Source organism: Amia ocellicauda, chromosome 8 (assembly GCF_036373705.1).
Source record: "Amia ocellicauda isolate fAmiCal2 chromosome 8, fAmiCal2.hap1, whole genome shotgun sequence".
Classification (NCBI taxonomy): domain Eukaryota; kingdom Metazoa; phylum Chordata; class Actinopteri; order Amiiformes; family Amiidae; genus Amia; species Amia ocellicauda.
In genome coordinates this window covers 42,517,459-42,538,272 of record NC_089857.1, presented here as the reverse complement: position 1 = coordinate 42,538,272, position 20,814 = coordinate 42,517,459, and the positions used below count along the sequence as shown (strand labels likewise).

The window sequence follows — 20,814 nt, the reverse complement described above, 5'->3', positions numbered from 1 at the left end:
ACTGTGGTTCTCATTTGAATCATTTATCCAGTCATTTACTCATTTTCTCTTTCTGTGATGTTGTGTAAAACATTTAATGAGAATTAATTGAACTTGATGGGTCCTCATTATTAATCAGTTTTCAAGAAAGCCAACCCCCAGCTACCTTTCCCAGTTTCACAGATCGCTGAGCAGCTTCTCCGCACTTCAGCTCTGCTAAAAGACTAGCACGTTCGGACCAGTTCTGTCCTGTTCGTCCCAGTTCAGCCCAGTTCTACCCAGCACTGTCGTCTAGCAGGATTCTATTGGACAACGGCTGTGAAGCCTCGTGCAGCCTTTACTGAAAGGTGACAAAGGCTTTCATTTTGTGAAGTAATGGGTTTTCTTGAAAAAACCGAAAGAAGGGAGACACCTTTTCACAGCCGGCTGAGATATCGGTTCCACTAGCCACCGTGCCCCCGCTGCCAAATTCATCATCTCAGCTGCAGAAAACGATGCTCCAAACAGGCTGTGACTTAAAAACAAATCATTAAAAACATCATAAAAGGTTTAGTTATGTTTGCAAAAGATAAAAAACATAAGTGGCTACATTTGCAAATTGTTCTTTTAACATTTACAATTACACATTATATGTTCATTTTTTGTTCACATTTTACAGTAATGGCAGCAGACAGGCTTAGCTATAATAATAATACTAATAATAATAATCTTTATTCTATATAGCAGTCATCGCAAAGCACTTTACTTCCCCTGATCGTATTACATAAACTGCGTTCGTGCTTCATCGGCAGCAACTTTGCGGCAGTTTAGGCATCTCTCACGGGCCTGCAGGGTCGCCTCCACCGGTGAGACTCGGCTAACAGCGTCGTCACTGCAAATACTTTACACGAGGCACAACATCCCCTCGAAACGGTGCGTGTCTGTGCGAGTCGGAGGCACTGCATCAATGTCACCGGAAAACCGCTTGAAAAATGTGTTTGTCGTCGTGCTGCGTTCAGAGAGTCACCCCACCAGCGGGGCCGGCTAATTTCATCTCGGCTCTTTTCGAGCTCAGGACGATTTGGTGTGACAAAAGGGGACAGAGAAATGGCTCGGCTCCTCAACCTGTGGGGCCTTCCTCTCTGAGAAGTCTGCCTCACACGTTTGAGCGACCAGCAGCATCCCGTCGGAAGGAACTACGTACGATCGTGAAATGTTTCGTTCAGTGTTTGTCTGCCCTGTGTTTGTCGAATCTGGATTGGGATTATCTGTTTTATTACATCCCCATCTCTGACAGGAGATTAATTTATTTATTTCCTCCCCCATCCATTAATACAGATAACAGTGACATCGCCAACATCATTCGTTATTAGAAAGGTTTAATAAGAGAGATACATCTGTGTACAAGCCTTGCTTTTTTTTCTTTTGGATAGTGTGTCTTTTTGATTAACTCTCTGGGCTCTTGTGGGCGTTATGAGTAAACTGATTACAACACACCACATTGGTAATTTCTCAGAAAAGCGCTCATTATACTTGAAATTGGACTAAGTGCTTTGGCCTCATCATTATAAACTGTTTGTACTAAAACCCCTATGAGTAGGTAAATAGGACCAACACTATACCCATCTCGTTTAATCATTGCGTTCAGACAAGATAAGGGAGCGTCATTCCTCCAGATGTTTCTCTGACATGCGAGAAACAGATTAAACTTCGCCTGACGACATATTGATAAGGACATCTAGGACCCTTGACAGTCTTTGAAGAAATTGTTGTCAAGAAGCTCGGCCGGATGAGGGTCCAGTTTTCACAATAAGACCCTCCCCTCGTTTCGCCTTAAAGCATTCAAAAACCCCACAGATTTTTTGAGAGCTGCGGATAACTTCAAACTAGAATTTAAAAGTCATTGTGTGGGTTTAATTAACTGATTTGCTCTGTGATTCTAATGTACAACACTATTTAAAAGAAGACCATCTAAAAGGATTAAAACAAATAGCAACAAAACACATTACACACAATCAACAGAGCAGACATTAGGAATCGTGCCTAAGAAATGACATAGCAGGATAATCTGGACAATACACACTAATACTTTAACTGCACATTTAAGGCATTCTAGCCCCAAGCACTTGCCTCACCTACGAGGTTTATTGAGAACAGCAGGAGTTTATTTTGGAGACAAATCCCAAGTGCTGGAGTCTCAGTGTATCGAGCGTTCGAGCTTCGGCTCAGATGTGCACAGACAGCAGAGGCTCTATAGCCACAGGACATGTAGAAAGCGCCTCAATACAGAGGATTACTGAGTCAAAAGTCTTGTTTACCTAACATTGCTAATCACCCCAATTAGATTTGTGGTTTTGTTTTGTGATGAGAAGCCCAATGAGGGCTGCTACCCCCGTGTACAGGTTTATCTCAGTACACTTACCATAGGATTTATTCTCTTGAAACATGGCTGAACTGTGGTTCTACCAGACTTCAGTGGTTACCGGTGGCTTCAACATACTTTCACTGTGAACATAAGGGATCGGATGTTTGTAATATAGCGCTGTCGACCTGCGTAACCATAGCTTCTGGCTAAAGATTTTTTTTCCTTTTGATGCATCAGTGGAGGTTTCTCAACAGCACGGCTTGAACAACTAATCTTTACAGCAATGTCTCATGGTAGGCATGCAGATTCCAGACTTGCTCACCTTTGCTGCAGTGGGAACAAGTGGGAAGTAATTACCTTAGCAGTGATCCACCGCTATGACTATGATTCATGGCTGGTTTTGAGTAAAATAAAAAAGGTAATTGACAAAAGTGCCCCAGCAGTACCCCCCACAATATTACCCCTTTTCCCTGGAATGCAGAATGACTGGGAGTGGGTGCATCCATCACGGCACCTAGTTTCATTCACGCCCACGGAGTGAAACTCGAACAGCAAGATCTAAGTAGGAAGGAGACCGTGCTGATTGAACAATAAGTATTTATTCACTGGCCTGTCCCAGCTTGCTGGCGTGAAAAAAAAGGTAGCCTGACCACCAACAGGGGAGAGGGAGGCACGCCTGCACTTTTTAAAAAAAAATTACCGAAGGAAGAGTGACAGTGAACTAGCTCTGAGATTGCAACACGCTGAACTGAGAAGAGCGGTATTGAGATCTCTCTGGGTGTGTGGTTTTAATAGCTCTTATGTGTACCGTCTGCAGGTTGTTGCCTTTGGAAGCAGGAGATTTTTTCCCTCCACCCTTTCTGTAAAATTGTGCGAAATTCCAGTCAGAGCAAAAACTTAAGTCTTACAAAAAGAGAAGAAACACAAATTCTGCTGCTAAAACAGTATAAGGATATTATATAGATACTAACTGTAATATCCATGATGTAGAAGTTATTCAATTAAAAAATGTTTTGGAAGCTTTTAAAATTTCTATTTATAAACTGACCAAGTGTGTTACATTTTGTAAACATGCAAAACACAACAATATAAGCAGTTTACACAGACATGAACAGCCATAGAGAGATCTCTCTCTGAACTGCTTTCTGAAGAAGCTGATCTTGATAAAAGGCACACTGCAAGTTAAAATAACATGTCTAACTAAAGTAATGCATTATTCTACCATTTAACAGTACTTAGTGCAATATAAGACAATTAAATACATTGAATTGTATACCTTGAATTACATTATCATGCAAATTACTTTATGTTTAGCAAAAACATATAATAAAAAAAACTTTTTATTTTAATGCTTTACTTAATCAGTTGAATACAATTTGTGGCCAATGTGATTTAAATAAAAGCTCTGTTCTGTCTGAATGAGCAAATTATATCTAATTGAGTGAATCCACCTTCCTTTATCTTACTGTTAACCGATGGAATAAAAAGGACACCCACATGCAAGATACAACCACTCCTGTGACAGTTATTAAGCAAATACATGCAGAAGCTTAACTCCAGATATGATGTGAATGTCTCTGATCAGCAGACGTTAATGAATATATACTGAAGTCTGAATGTTGTGAATTTAGATTCCTCATGCACTAAAGAAATAGAAAATAGAAAAGAAAATCTGTCTGTAAAACATGTATCTCTCTCCTCGCTCTGTGTATATATATTATTTTTTCCAGTGAAAGTCAGAATTTGAGTCACCACGCTGGTATAGTTGCCATAAGAATACACAGTGAAATTAATTCATGAATCATATGCTAATAGTCGAGTTCTTCTCATATATTGCCATAGGAAGTTATTTTTTTATTTTCTTCCGTCTCCAAGCATCTCTCCAAGTTTTGTCTCACCAAAGCTGTGACTAGACACTCCAACAAACATTTATCCAAAGGAGAGGGAAAATATTGAGGTCAACTGTCATTCCACTTTGGTCTGCCCATCCTATTCCTGAGTTTTTTTAACATCTCCATCCATACCCCCACCCGGAATTAATGACATCAGCGCCGTCTACAGCACCGTTTTTTCTCTCTTTTCCCTGTTTCCAAATATCCCCTGAATTTGTTTAATAAGGATCTCAACTCCAATTGTCCTTAGCAACAGCAGACAAGCCTTGTCTTGCAATAACTACTTATGCTCCTTCTGCTTGAATCCCGGAAGTACAAATATAAAACGTTTTCGTGACTTGCACAATATCCGTTTGGCATTTGAAATTGCGTGTTGAAACATAGCTATAATAATAATGATAAAAAGCCCTATTAAATTGGAGACAAAGGGTGCTAATCTGATCGTGACAAGGCACAGAAAATGAGACTTGAAAACTTTGAACAAACGAGCTTAGGTCAATAAACAGGGCATTTTATTTTTAAGTTTTTACTATTCTTTATTTTAATGACCGCAAAAATGGGTGTATTGAGCCTGCTGCTCAATAAAACGAAAACAAGGCCTTGCAGAAGCCATGATTGTCATGCAATATGCCCCCACCACCAGGTGCTTGGATTTCCAGTGAATGCAATATAACTTTGCTTGTAGTGAAGTCCACACAGAAAGGAAGAGGGCTTGGAATGAACAGCCTTATGGAGACTGAAGACATTGATCTCATTTGATGCTGTTCAAACCCTCCAGATTTTCTTCCCCTAAACACAGTAATATGTCATTTTCACAGAGCTTGTGGTTATGTAAACATGTGTAAACTCTGGATTTACCCCCACTTCTTTCGGAAGGATGTGAGACCCAAATTGGTCACTGTGTTGTTTACTTTTACACATAAACAAGATGACTTGTTCGTTACCAGTGTATACTTTGACACTAAATTGACGTCACATCCCACATTTAATTTCTTGAACAGCATTGTCGCTTGCTGATGGAAATAATATGCAATAAAGTGATATGAAACAGAGATGTTGGGGTTAGTCACCTGAATAAAAAAAAACTATACAACTAGGTCCCTTAATATCAAGGGGTCACTTAAGGAGTTAAAAGCAGGACAGAATAATAAATGTACTAAATATAAATAAAATACAACCAAATCTTTGTTCTTGTGCTTTTAAAAGTTATAAGTTGCAAAAACACAGGTAGCCACATAACCCAGCAGCTGTGATTTCAGTTGGAAACGGGTTTAAAGTCTCAGTGCTCAGGGTGGAAGTTAGGTTGAACCAGTTTCAAAGTCACTCCTATTGTCAAACCCACAAGTTGTATCTTATTATGTTTTAACACTGTATGGAAAGCGGTGCTAACATTCATTTGATCATGATACTCCCAAGAGCCTAAAACCTGAATTTTGATAAGTCGCATAATTAAAATACTAACCTACAGTAATTATTCAATTTGTTTGTTAACTTTTTTGTGGTTTTATGTTCTAATATGATTGATTGGTTTATACAGTACTGTTTACTGAAATCTTACCAGTAGCACCAAGTTTGTTTTAAATATGTAATATGGGTTTATTCAATTAAATATTTTAAATTATTATTATTATGATGATGATTATTATTGTGTTTTACAATATATAGATAGTTAGCCCTGTATGTGCTATTGCATAGAAGAGTAAAACATTGAAAAGGAAAAAAAACACCCATTGATTCTCCTCCCATTGTGGGCAGGTCACAGTGAGTGGGTTACTGTGTAAAGCATGCTCTTTAACATGTTGCGTGCTCAAAAGCCAAGGGGACAGGTCTTTAAAGTACAGTGCCACTGAACTCCGGTTTAATTGCCGACCCTCTTCAGTCTGATTTGCGCCGCGGGACCCCGGGACTCCAGCTGCAGACGGAGCGGCGTGACCGACAGACAGACACACACACTGTCTCCCTTCCTTTGCATAAGTGTCATCTGACTGCCTGGACACACAGACAGAGACAGACAGAGACTCGGCTTGCACTAACTCCGGGATAGTCATGTCCGAGAGGAAAAGAGACAGACAGAGAGGTGGGAATAAAAAGAAAGCCAAGGATACCGCGGAGGCTGTGCCCACGGACGACACGGCGCTGCCAGGTATGTCCAGCAGGTTGTCCACTCGGATGGACACTGACGCGGGGACCAGGCTCTGTGTTGGTGTCACAGCCCGCAGCGCAGCGCTGAGATCAGGGCGCACAGTGTGCTCGTACCGGGACCAGGAGTCACAGGTGTTTGGGAACTGCAGCTACACATAGAAACTCTGTAACTGTCGGGAACTTTGATCTTCTTCCTTTTAACCTCAGCTCGGCCGCCCTTGGTAGCTGTATGAATATAGAAACACGCACACACAGTTATTCATGTATTGATTCATTGTCGAATTCATCTTAAACTAGTTCTCCTGGTGTTGCAGTAAATCACGTCAGTCTTCAGTTGGGAATGAAGTTTGGATTCCACTGCCTTCTAGTGGCAACTAGAAATGGGTTATTTCCTGGAAAAGTGAAAGCTGTCCTTTCGATTCCTGTACTACTACCACTTCAACCACTGCTAACATTGCCTAATACTTTTATTTCAGTCTTGTGTTTATGGGACAGGAATGCTTGAGTTCTAGAAGTACATTGTAACTAATTGAATTGGGTTTTTATGACATAAGAAATATGGATGAACTGGTGCTGCATAGCTCAGCAATGTCACCCGAAGTAGGGTTTTGCAAGTATAGTACAAGGAATTTGACTCTTGGTGATCAGATTGATATGAGTTTCAATGGAGCAGCACCATTCCACCTATACTACATTATTTAAATGCATCTAATGTATAAATTACGTTTACTATCTAGATGCAATTGCGTGGCTAAAATGAGGGCACGTCCAATTTGCCTTTACATTCACTTTCTAAGAACAGATCGGACCTGGTTTGACAAAGGAACAAGGGCATGTGCCAGAGGAGAGCAGCAGTCCTCGAATTTGCGCGCAGTTGTTTGTGGTGCTTTCTGTTCGCTGGCATTGGGGCCCTGGAAGCTCAGAGTCTTTGTAACGCGATACGAAGCTCTGATCCTTCTCTTCACTGTTGTGTTTCCAGCCCACATCAGTGGCCCCTTCACTTTCAGTTCCTTCCCTCTGATGGCCTTTTGGCAGCAGATGGGGAATTAATTCTGGTGGTCTCTAGCCACTTCCTTTCGGACAGGTGTCCCATTTGGAAAACTGACACAACAGTCTGCCTCCGTTGGCAGTGTCGCGGCCGTGCTGTGTTGATGCCAATGATGGGAGCGAGGGGAGCTGCTGTTCGAGGCGAGACCACTGCACCCACTTGTGCCCACCCTGGGTGCTCCTGTGGGGGGCCTGTACAACAGGCTCCTCGCCACCCGCCAGCCTAAAGTGGCGACCAATCCTTCAGTCTGCACGTGAACCAGACTTTATGTTGACACGTGTGTGTGCGTGCGTGCTATGTTGGTTTGGCCATGTGATCTAGAAGAGAAAGAGAAGCGACAAATGTACAGTTGTACAGTTTTACATCAGTTCATATACATTTTGAGAACTGGTACGTTTGAGTGCAGTATTGACCGGCTCATCTACAACCAATATACTGGTCTTGGAACTTTTCAGGTAACTACACCTTATGATTCTTAAATGTGATTTGTCTTTGATTAATTGATTGATTGACTGTTTATACAGCCTTGGACTATATTAAACTTCTACTATAAATGTATTAAGGGTTCTTTACAAATTAGGGGTTGTCCAAACTCCTGAAATTGTCTTATTTAAGGCTATGTGTCTTGTCACATAGTCTAACAGCTTCCACTATCATTTTTCATTGTGCATAAAGTTGCGAATGATATATCACTAATTGTCTCTCTGAGTCCTTCTGCCCCCCCATGACAATCTGTCATCTCCATTTGCCTTCGTTTTAAGCTATGATTTGTTTTGTTGTGTTGTGTTTTCTATTAAGTAGGCCGGTTGGGCTGTATTCTGTTCAGGATTTTGTCTTTGTCTTTTTTAAATTTACATTAAGAAGCTGTGAATCAAATGTAGATCATTGCAATTACGGTGTTACTGCCGTCTCATTGGTGGGAGTTGTTCTATGGGACCTGCAACTTATGAGTGATGTTCTTTGAGACTGATCCAGCCTTTGAGGGGCTGAGAGCTGTCTTTTTGTACATTGATATTAATAGCAAATCTAGACTGCTCTAATTGTGGAGTTGGAGCATTCTGTAATTGTGATAAGAGAGAAAGATAGAAAAAACCTCGTGGAACTGACTGTCTACAGTTGTCGGTTGTTTTATGTGGTGATGTGATCCTAGCTTAGGTTAGTCTCATGATTATGTTACTCCCTTCCATGGCAAATCAGCTTGTATTTAAATTGTAACAGAATTTAGGGTCTTAAAGTAGACTCCTATGAAAACATATAGTATCGTATTGTATTTTTAAATCTAATCCATATTGATCCACATAAAGTTATATTCTCCCTACTTCCGTTTCTCAACGCGCTTGATTACTTTTTCAGCCTCTTCCACTGTGGTTTGTCTTGCCTAACTGACCTATATCCAGGTGATACTAAATCTAAGTGTGTGGAGCTGTATTTGTGACTATCATCACACATTGTCCTCCTACAGCACTGTACACACTTGTGGCTGACGCACTTGTGGCCGACGCACTGCTATTTCAAAGCTGACACACTGTTCACTTCAATACCTGTCCTGTTGAGGATAACAATGGCAGAAAGCAGGACGCAAGTGTGTGGTACTGCCCAGCTCCATTGCTGCGTTAATTAATAAAGAATCTGATCTGTGTAGCTTCGGTTCATCGTGTTCATACGTAGATTGTGACCTCTTTGTTACGTGTCTTGCAGTGTTCGTTTTTATTTTAGTTCAGTCCCCCCTACCCTCCACTCCTGCCAGGCAGTTCACCCAGCGAGGGACGGCCTGGGCAGTTCTGACCGCTTCATTATTCTTCACTAATTTTCAAGGCCTTGGGCTGTATCACTAGCAGGTCCTCCTCACGGGCCTCGCAGACAGACAGATGAGCCTCTTAAACCTCATTGAAAGCAATTTAGACAGAAGGGGACTGCAGACGCTGAATAAATGCACTTTCTGAAACAACACGGTGGACTTCCAGAGTGAAGGAGACATTTTTCAAAAAGTAATGTTTTGTTAGATGCATCTGAATGTGTTGTTTGAGTCGGTGAGAGGCAGGAGGCCAGGTTTACTTGTCCTATGTTTCATTTAAAATATATTGTAACAGTTATTTCTATTGGTAACATAAAGAAGGAGCACACAAAGGGTGTGAAATTGTAATGCGGTAACACTTTCTTGTAAGTTAGGAAAATGTGCCCATTGTTTCTGTGGTACAGTTACTTGATTTGCCCCCCAAAGCCCTTTCAGAAAACGAGGTGGGATAAGATAACGCTGCCCAACGAAGTCAGACTGACCTCTGACCGTTAATGAAAGAGGCAGCAGAACAGAGTTTTAAAAGCGCAGCGTCACAGTAAATCCTCTGAAATACTCATTTGTCTCCAGGGGAAGATTTGTTATTGCTGATCAACCCCCAGAGAATTCATGCCGGCCCTCTCTGTCATGGAAATGCATTGCTTCCTGTTGATCTGCATCCGACCTCGTATGACTGTGAGATTGGGGGGACAAGTTAAAAGCAAGAATTAACATGTTTGTGTGAGGGTGAAGTGCAGTATCTCTTTCAGACTTCATTACCTAAATAGCCTGTTACGAGTCAAGTGGTCATCCAAGAAGTATAATCTATTCCTATCGAATGGGATTAAAGGCACCGCGTGTGAAGCATGACAATAAGAATTCATTATGCAATCGTGTAAGATATTTGAAATGAATGTATTGCTGCCTACTTGTTCTCCATTCACACAATCACAAGCTCTCTAATGCGAACAGATGTTTTAGAGCAGTTGACAACAGCTTTGCATTAATGGCGTACAAGGCTTTGCGAGAAACCCAACTGTAATTGTGCTCTCATTCCCAACATGGAGAACAGTGAGATTTGTTTCAGCAAAGCGCTACACAATATTAATTATTAAGGAATATGCAATGTTGTTTGCAGAACTGCTTTTAAATTTTATATAAATCAACACAAACATTAACATTTTATTGTTTTTGCTTTTAGGGTTTTGCTAATAGCATTTTATTGCAGTGTTGCTGTTTTTACAATAAGCGAATTGGAGTTACATGTAGGGAATTTATAGGCACAATAAAAGCTAGCCATTATTTTTATGGTTTGCTTGAATTTGTCTCTTTTTTGATTGGAATCGCCAATCCTAGAATGAAGAAGGGGAGGTAGTGTTTTGAATTGGGCTGCATATGGCATGTGAACTGCTATTTGGTGTGAGGTTTTGGTAACCTGGTGATGTTTAGCTTTTACTTGTGCATAAATCGAATCAGTGCTTAATGTCTGAGAGACGAGGTGGTGCGTGTGTCCCTGCTGATCTGTGGGTTGCTGTTTTTTTTTAAATGTTTTTGCCATTTAGCACATGTTTGCGAATGGATCTATGCACCCCTGCCCCTGCATTGCTGTGTGTCTCCTGACAGGTGACTGAAGCTCTGGGCTGCTCTCTTGACCTGACCGGCAGTGGGAGATGTACTTCCCCTCTGTGTTTGCCTTTCAGAATTTTTGTATTCTTTTCCGCAGGAGAGAGCTTGCTATATTCGTCCACCTCGATCCTCACCTATATTCCCAGCGCTTATTATAAAATCAATACACAGTCTGGTACTCAGGGAAGGCCAAAGAGTCTCGGAAGCAGGGCTTGATCGTACAAGTCAAGGTTGTGTAATAATTTTGTGGTTTAGCCGCTGAGCAGTACCTCTGTGTGAGCCAAGCAACTCTGTCATCCCCCTGTACCACATCTGTAGCCAGTCCAGAAGTGTCTGAGCCCCTGGTGTGTTTATGACTGTAAAAGGTTCACACTACCTGCAGGTTACGTTCTGAAGTCACTATATGTGATGCCAGGACACAAAAACCTGCCGCATACCACCCATAGTCAAACATCTAGGCATCAGATCTCACCTATTGACGGCCACAGTGTGTAGTGTGCTTGTCATTGTTGTTGTTGTAATGTGTGTCTGGGATTGTCCCAGTGCTCTGAGCGTTTTTACTCTTGAAGCTGGTGGATGAAGACACCCCTGCGTTGCTTTGGAAGCCCCGATGTCCTCAGCTGTAGTTGAATCCAGTGAATCAATGTCCCACACTTGTCAGGGCCACATTGTGGACGGCCGGTCAAAGGTTAGCATATATTAATAATATAGATGCACTGTCTGTGATGGACATTATTGACTTAATTTACAGAAATTATTGTAGAGTGTCGTGTACACAGTGTGGAATGACCACGTTATGCACTGAAGTTTAATCTTGTTTTGCAATGGGTGGAAACAGTTCCTGTCCAGAATACATTTCCAAAAGCAACACACCTGCTCCCCCCTTCAAAACGTCCAGAGGACAACAGAAGGCTGTGGTTTTCTGGGACGCCTCATTTCAGACAGAACGGAAACCAGGGAGACTCATTGGGCATTTAGTGTTCCAGACTAATATATATATATTCCATTATCATACACAGATATCAGATTCCTACAGAGTCACAATAGTTTCTTGATGTCGCTGCGACGATGACTGGTCTTTCAGGCTGGTCCTGAAAACAGCATGAGCTCATGGGATCCCGCGGTAACGGCGCTGGCATGCGGTGGAATGCGGATTTTCATCCGTGTTAATTTGTGGTCTGAAAAACACGCAGGGGATCCCCAAAGGGAGCTATAGCATGACATTGTAAAACAGCTGGACAGGCCAGGCTGGGATCCGTGGCATCCTAGTCCTGAGAAAACAAAGGCATTGGAGCTGAATGAAGTTATCCCTTTGCCATAGTAACACTTTTATGAGCACATGGTAGATTTCAGGCAAACATTTATAAAAATAGACTTTCCAATGTGTCATCGGCAACATCTGGACGCATGGTAATTCAGCCCGTGCACTTAAGAGCTCAAAAGGCTGAAATTATCTTTTGAAAAGTCTATTAGCCATTTTAAAACACAAATAAAATAAGCTGGTGTGTGTGTGTATAACAGTTATATATGTCTGTGTGGTTCAATTGTCATTAACTCTCTTGGACTTTTCTACCAGTAATGATGTTTATTTAATTCAGCCTTGATGTTGAGCTAGATTTTGTGAAAGGAAATACATTTTTAATGAGCCCTTGGGGTGTGTGCGGTAAACTTGTTCCTGTTCCCGAACAAATTAATTAATTACTAATTAATTTGTCTTGGAAAATGTAACAAATGGGTTGCATGAGAATATTCAGCAGTGTCCGTCCATGGCTATAACTTTTGAATGTTTTCATTATTTCATTATTTCGTGTAACACTTCCAGTCTTCTATATTACTGTCAGAGGTTTCATTCTTCCCTGAAACCAGCAGGGTGTTTTTACCACGATCATGGGGGCATTGCTGATAAGTTTATTTCCTCAAACCCTGGAAGAAATGCGTAACAGCCAAAGCATTTCATGAATTTTCCTTCTGCGCTGGAGTATTAAGGGAAAGCAGGCGGGCTAATTAGCAAAACCTATGAAGCCTGAGTAACATCTGCGTACCACAGCACAGTGAATGTTCGGTTTCTACTGGAAGTTGAATAGTGAGAGCCCGGGTGCGATGCTGCTGCACAGACACATGTAATATCAGATTCAGAGGTGATTATAAACAGGATGGCATCGGTGCAGGAGTGGCAGTATAACGCTGTTCTTGGCAGCTGTGTTTTGTCCACTTTTAAGTATGTGTAAGGTGTTGTTGGGCCGCCATTTTCAACTGCTTTAAACATAATCCGTACCAGTATGAAAGGAAACGGATCCTAACAAATAACTTCAGAACCCCATTGAGTGCCACCTGACTTTGAGATGATAAACACTTGGCGGTCAACCGTGGACCACAGAAACTGGGTCCGGGACCGCTGTGCCGGGGAAGGAGCTCTCGCTCGTGGAGTGAGCACGTTACATACACTCGTCTGTGGATGCTCTGCGTAGCCGGCCTCGGGGTGAAGCTCTTCGTGAGCTCGGTTGGAGGGAATCTATTAATTGTCTGGTGACTCAGAACTGTCTTTCCTGGTCAGTGGATTAATGAGCTTTCTGAAAGGCTGTTTGGAAACCCAAGAGAGGGTTCTAGTTTAGAAACCTTGCTAATGATTCAGTTCACCCTTTTGTAAAATGCAGCAGGAATTGTGCTCTGAAGCCGGACGATCTCAGACTTCTGTGGCTCTGCTTTTCCCTGCTGGTGTAAAACAAAACACACGCTGACTGTAATCTTTAGTGACGTCCCTTCTGCCATTTTTTGATGTGCTTTGAGTGTGCAGTGTGGAGTTCAGCCAAGGCAGTGAGTGCCTGCCTGCTGAGAAATGAATCAAAAAGAAAACTGAAACGAATAAAAAAACCTGCAATGCCACTATTAGAGTTGCAGGTTGGAGCACACCTTCATTCAAGCGATCCTCCTCAATGACACAGACTCACAGAGTGCTAGTTTACACAGATCTCCCGTTTCTGCTTTCTCTTTCTAAGGAGGTTTGTGAAATGGGATGAACTAGCAGCTCTTTTCCTCAGGTACCCCAGCAATCATATTTCCTTTTAAACCACATAATTGGAAATTTTGCCACACGTATATTGATATTGTCATTAACCTCCAGTGCTGGACACACACTGTACACATCAGAGACATTTTTGTACAGCCCTTGTCAGTTAATGTCACCGACGCGGCCCCGTCTTCAGCAGCACTTGCTCCTGACACGAAGGGCATCTTTCACTCCCTGCAATGCCTCTCTCTCGGCACCGGGCCAGGCATGTCTTCCGGCTCATTGCTGAGCAGGAGATTAAAATTATTATGTCAGAATAACACCCAGTCAGCAACATTTACAAAGAGAATGCAGTGGGATCCCTACGAAAGAAACGCTATTAAGACCTGCCTCCTTGTTCTGAACCCCCCCGAGTATTAAGCCGAGCGAGCGTCTTTGAATGTCAATTTGTTTTGTTGTAGATTTTTTTCACCTCCTGTATAATGTGTGTGTGTGTGTGTGTGTGTGTACGTGCCTGTACATATTTCTGAATCATTTGAACCAGTGTGAATGTCTCTGTCTTAAACTGAGATTTGAATTTACTAAAGCTCCCCTGATATATACAGTATATTTATACAGCTTATGATTGTTTTGGAAATTAATGTCCTTTTCCCAGTGGAGTACGATTCTATTTTTGCTGATTACAGGAAAAAAATCTTTACTTTGGAAAATACTGATGTAAAAACTGTAGCTTATCTGATACAATATTTCTGTGGGAGTGAGAGTTCAGGTTTGGGCTGGGCCCTTAATTCTCCTGTGGTTTCACGAAGAATGAAAGCAACAGCTGTGACTAAGGAGGAACTCTATTACAAACACCATGGAGGACTGGCACACAAAGGCACTTGGATTTCAGTGGGAAACCCTGTGTTTCCCCTCCAGGTTGGCGGCGACCTGGGGCCACCTGTGCAATTACAGGTCTCTCCGTTAACGAAGGACTGAATGGCAGTTAGTCGATGACGTCACCACTGATCTGGTGCCAGGTTTCTGCCTGGTTGCATAACTCAGTCCTTCGTGATTTATTTTTAAACTTTTTCTTATCAGATGTGTTTTGCTATGCGTTACATATTTTAAACTGAAACTCCGATCATCGTCCGTGTGGTATTTGCAAATGGCTTTTCGGTTTCAATGGCAGAATAAGATGTTAAATCCCTGATATCACCCCAAGCAATATTAAGAACTACTATGTTTGGGATCAAAAGGTAAAAAGGACAAAATAGATAAAGTAAGACACATCGTATTTGTTTCCAGTAATAACATGGATATTACGTGTGTTTAGAAAGTTGACTTGGTTCTTTTTATTTTCCGACTTTCTTTTAAACTAATTGACAAAGCTTCGCCAACTAAATAACAAAAATGACTCCTTTGTCTTTAAATTCCTGCCTGCTTATCTCATAGCATCGCTTTTTCACTGATACCGGCTCTATCAAGGCTGAATAGCGTGGTTATCACTGCAAAATACACCTGTTGCTATTTTCCAACCCGGGAATTCCTAGTCAAATATTGACACATTGTTCTATTCACAGTCAAGCTGTGCGCAAGAACGTTAACACTTTCACACTTGTGCTTGATGCAAAACAACTAAAACAACATATATGCATAGTTTTTAATTGAATACAGGCACGTTTTTAATTTTTCAAGGTCAGTGGTAGAGAATGTAAAGTGGTGGAGAGATAGTGGGCGAGATAATGTGAAGCCTGTGTCACATTTAACACGAGGAATAGGGCAGCAGACGCAAGCAAAGGTGGTCCACTATACACACCCCACAGTAATATTATTATTTTGCGTTTTAATCTCTGAAAACGGACGTAATCCCTTCGTGGTCATTACACACGGCAAAGCCCCACGGCGGATAAGAAAGTCCCAGTGCTGGTGTTTCTAAGCTTGAGTGTTTCTCTGAGCATGAGCTCGGCGAGATGTCATGGCCTGTGGGTGGCTGGGGGATCTTTCCGGAGCAGCCGTCGTCCTGCACAGCTGCTGTGAAGACCATGAATCAGATCTGATTCCTGGTGTTGGGTTTCCACGTTGTTTCTTTGAATTGACATAGCAAAGATTCTCGGCTGCCTCCTCATTAACATTTGGACCACCGTGGGCGGGTTGGGAACAGAACTGGCAGTGTTGTCAGAGGTTGCCGGAGCCCCGTGTTGTGGGGAGAGTGTTCGGTGCCCCCTTTTGTGTGGTTTGTCTTGTGGCAGTGTTTCAGCGGGGCAGTGCGTTATGCCGCTGTTATTGTTGCGCATTCTCACTGCCAGCCAAGGCACTGTTGTTGCAATGAGAAGTGGGAGGAAGAAACAAAACACAAAAAAGGCTCAAGGACATGATATTGTCTCTGACCGTGATTGAGCTGTACATTTATTTCGTGGCTACGGGCAATTTTACATACTTTACTTTAGGATTAATTCCCACTGTATGCTTTTCGTGCCATTGAACTGACAGGGAAGGCCCCAGGTATTTGCTTGCGGCAGGCCGTGCTCTGCTGGACACATAAAATACCCAGAAAACCGTCAGGGGGTCGAGTGCGGCACATTTCCCAAAAACGCAATTCACTTCATGTGCTAGGTGGGTGTGTGACAACCTCTCTGATTTCTGACTTCATCTGTAGCATACATCGTGTGTGTTGTGTGTGTGTTTGTGCATGCACCTTTATGTACATTGTGAATTCCTCCCAAACCGCGCTTAAACGTTTTGGTTTTAAGCAGCCGCAGTGTATGATTTCTGCTCGGCTGTACTGGAAATGCACAGATACACATTCAGAGGAAAGGAAAGGTGTATTTGGGCCGAAAAGAGAGCCAATTGGTTTGGTTTTGATGTAGTTCAGTGAGTGTGGCAAACGGGCTGTATGTGCTCTCTGCAAAAATTTATAAATCTGTGCATTAATTGTGTTGGTGTCAGTTTTACTAAGTTCAGCAGCTGCCTGGTTGACATGTGTAATTAGACAGATGTGTATCTATAAGCTGCTTGTGAAGCTTCTGCACCGAGGAGGGAGAGAGCTCGTCTTTTCTAATGATGCCAAATTAGACCATGTCATTCTCCCACATCAAACAGACGGCCGCACGTCAATTCAAGTTCTTTTTTGGGTTGTTATAGGTAATGATAATGAAAGGAAGCAGAATCTCCCTTTGTTCTCTCGCTTTACAATTCTTTTGGAGGATTCTGGGTTTTCTTAAAAGGGACCCACGAACTAAAGCAGTGCAACGAAAACATGATTTTAGCACTTTTTTTAATCATACTTCTATTTTATTTATGTTTCTTGTTTAAACTTTTTCATGCTATGTATATATATTCTGAGCTGTTGGGGATCCACACAGTCGTAGGGAAAGCAATATATTCTATTGGAAGGTACACGTTACTTACTTTGTGTGTGTGCTGTACTTTTTCTGCCAAGATACTCAAAACTCGGGAAGTCAAATTAGAAAGATATGCGTGGTCCTTTAAGGTAATGTAGCCAGATCTGTGTTAATGGTTGTCGTCAACATGTCACAATGTGGATCATGTTATGCAAGCTGTCATTCTCTCTCTCTATATATAATTCTATATATTTTTGTATTTGTGCGTTATAACTTCCAGTTCTACAGATACACTATTTTTTCTACACTTCAGCCTGGGAAGCATTTTAATCACTGCACAGACAGGCACTCATTTTTATTCATGGCCCTTTTTAACACAGGTTACAGAATTACCCAGTGCCTGCACCCCAAGGGACTATACCTGTTTTCAGCGTATGTCGTACAAAGCCACCACATTTCAGTTACTTCCCTTTCAACCATAATGAACATTGTCTAAATGTGACAGTGAGGTAACTCAGGGTAAGACATGTGAATATCATTTTGATCCCATTGTTACTTTGGGGGTATCAAGGAAGACAGTATTTGATTTAAAAAAGAAAGGATATAGAAACATTGCATGTGATGCCAAGTCTTTGTTATGACAGCACGCCATAAATTATGCACTACCCTCCAAAATGACGGAACTGCAAATATAGCCTTGAAGGAAACCTCCGAATGCCTAAACTGTCAAAATGAAGGACAGGCGTGGAACCCTTTCCGAATCTAATTTTGTTGTCAGTGCCGTATTTCGTTTTATTGTCTTTCCTGAAATGCTGCTCTTCTAGGGGAGCGGAGTTGTGTGGTGGGACGGGAGGGGCTGTGCGTGCCCTCGACTGCTCATGTGCAGTGTTGTTGTGCAATCAATTGAATCCAATGAAAAGTAAATAGTTGTTGTCATACCGAATTTCACAACAGATGACAGTGAGACGAAGGCGCTATTCCAGTACGTGGGCATCTCGGAGACACGGGGACGCTGTTCGTACTTGTCTGAAAGCCTCGATTCACTCCCTGTTCCTCTTTCTGAGCAGCTACTCTGTTCCCTCTCCAGGTTTCTCTGTGACACGAACCCGGCAGTGGAGATTAACGGGTCTGAGCTGCAGTTCTGAATATTGATAACCGGTCTGAGCTGCAGTTCTGAATATTGATAACCGGTTTGAGCTACAGTTCTGAATATTGATAACCATTTTGAGCTACAATTCAGAATATCGATAGCCTAGAAATGGGATTGTTTAAATCTTTTCAAGTCAATAAAACACACAGATACAATACATTTTTCATATTCAGCATGCGTAAAGCTGTATCTTTCTAAGTATTAAAAGAGAACCAAAAAGGCCAATGACAAAATGCTATTCATACATAGTGATAAAGCTTGCTAGTGCACATCCCATGTCAGATTCATGTGGACGTCCCGTGATCGTTCACCTCCAAACAGGCAGTGCAAAAACATCTGAGCACCGCCGTTGTGTTCACAGCCGGGCAGACAGATGAAACCGGCTCAATGGAGGGAACAGCTCCAGGAGAAATCCTCCCCCGACTGGCACACAGTCACTGATTTCTGTTGAGCTGTAGCGTCTAATATTACTGTAGAAACCCCTGGAAAATGTACAGTGGGGCTTTCCCTGTATATCCTTCCAAATAGACTGCAGTGGATTTGATATTCCCCGTCATCTGATATCGACGCTGGCGCTACTAAGATCATGCCCCAGGCGTGGGCACCACTCTGATGATTCCTGACCTGTGTTTGTTCTGTGTCGTCCTGTCTCCAGCCCCTCCCAAGCTCAAGATGATGAAGGATGTGCGCGTGGAAGAAGGGAAGAAAGCGGTGCTGAAGTGTGAGGCCCGGTCGGGACACCCAGAACCGAAGTTCAAGTGGTACAAAGATGGGAAGTTGCTAACGAAGAACTCCTTCAAAGACATCAAAATTAAAAAAAAGAAAAAGTAAGTGGGATCGCGTTTACTGCTGTCTTCATCCATCAATGTTCACAAACCTTCTGAAATATAAATACAACTGAATGTATAGTTTTGTGTCCACTAACAAAGTCCCGTTTTCCTCGGTGTGTTTGTCTTATGCAGCAAGACAGCTTCAGAGATTCAAATCAGGAAAGCGAAGGAGTCCCACTATGGCTTGTACATGTGTGAAGCCTTCAATGACCATGGAAGTGCCAACACCACTGGCAACCTCATCATCACCAAAGGTAGGACCCTGAAGGCTTTTTCTTTTCCTAGTGAAACCTGTTCCCACTTGCTGCCTGGTTTAAACCTGCTGCGGGCTTCACTGACAGCCTCCGTGCTTATGTGGAGTCTTCTGCTGTTAGCCGGGACACGTATGTCTCTCATGACTTCACTGTGTTGCTGTGGAAGAGTGTGATTCATTATCATTGTATTATCATTCATCACTGCAGTGGATGCACTGAGATTCATGGGCTATTTGCTGTTGCTGTTGTCGTTATCATCTCTTGTCAACGATTGAAAGGAACAAAGCCCTATTTTGGTCTGTGCAGCTTTGAACATGAACATCTCCTTCCCTAGACTTAAACTCTCAGTGGGGAGGGAATGTGAGGCATGACTTCACACTCTGTTATCACATCTCACTCTTCGGCACAGACGGCCTCCTCAGGTTAGCACACGGTCGCAACGCGTTACCAATCGCAGACTCCGCCCACAGCGGCGTGGCCTGGCGTGTTATAATCACTCTGTGTTATGCAATCCTCGCTCTTAATAGTTGTGGTTTTGCTTTAAGCTGTGATGCCTGTGGAAGCATTACGTACGCTGATGAGCAACAGATGTGTAGAATTAGTACAGTGGTTGTCGTAGAGACTGGATGGAAATGTTTACAAAATTAAGTGTTTGACTCCTACCGATCTGGACTTGTCGTTAGTGTGTTAGGAGAGGCGGTAATGTTGAAAATGCTCGTGGTTGAGTTGTGTGCCCTGTAGATTAAAAGAGGAGCTTTTGAAAAAGACATCCTTCTTCCCCTAACAAAGTGATACTAAATGTGTCCAAGGAGGCACGTTACTTGTATTTTTAGATAATGCACTGACTTGGCTAGTTCATTAGCTAGTTTCTTTTACTGTTTTTTGCCCTTGGACAGATGCGTATTGCTTGTGCCTCCGCTTAGTTTTCCGATCATGTCCGGGCCAAATCAAATGTTGATAAACTTCAGACTGAGTGAAAACCCCGAGACCATTAATATATGAGACAGGTGAATGCTCTCAGACTGCTGTCCCCGTCTCCTGCAATGCTGCGTCGTATTTTTGCCACAGTGCGGGAGTCATTACCATTCAGGGCAGCTTAATCTGGGCGCTTAATCACTTTTTTCAATTAGCGCATAGTACTCTTCTGAAACGATGCCAAGGAAAAGTAGCTGTTTCATCCTCGTCATGTTCAGAACGGTTTACAAAGCAAGGGCAGGCCAGGGCCTAGCAGAGCGCTGCCAGATACAATCGGCCATGAAAATGCTGCCCCGTTTGATTCAAGCAGCTATTATTCAGATTACAGAAGGGACGCAGGGACTTGGGAATGCATTGTTGACATCTTTTGTGTCTTGTTAAGGCAGCCATATTAGCAGACAGCTCCAGCGAAGGCTTTTGCAACCCATTGGATTTGGCTAGACACCACTCACACACACACACACACACAC

At 42.4% G+C, this 20,814-nt stretch overlaps 1 protein-coding gene across 1 annotated transcript in view; it reads left to right on the top strand.

Moving 5' to 3' along the window:
* Positions 1-6,010: 6,010 nt before the first annotated feature.
* nrg1 (neuregulin 1) overlaps positions 6,011-20,814 on the top strand; it is an 83,856-nt gene continuing 69,052 nt past the window's right edge. The window contains exons 1-3 of the mRNA XM_066711496.1: positions 6,011-6,358; positions 18,941-19,112; positions 19,248-19,369. Of these exons, the coding sequence (XP_066567593.1) occupies positions 6,262-6,358; positions 18,941-19,112; positions 19,248-19,369 (391 nt within the window). The 5' untranslated portion in view covers positions 6,011-6,261. The remainder of the gene's footprint in view (positions 6,359-18,940; positions 19,113-19,247; positions 19,370-20,814) is intronic.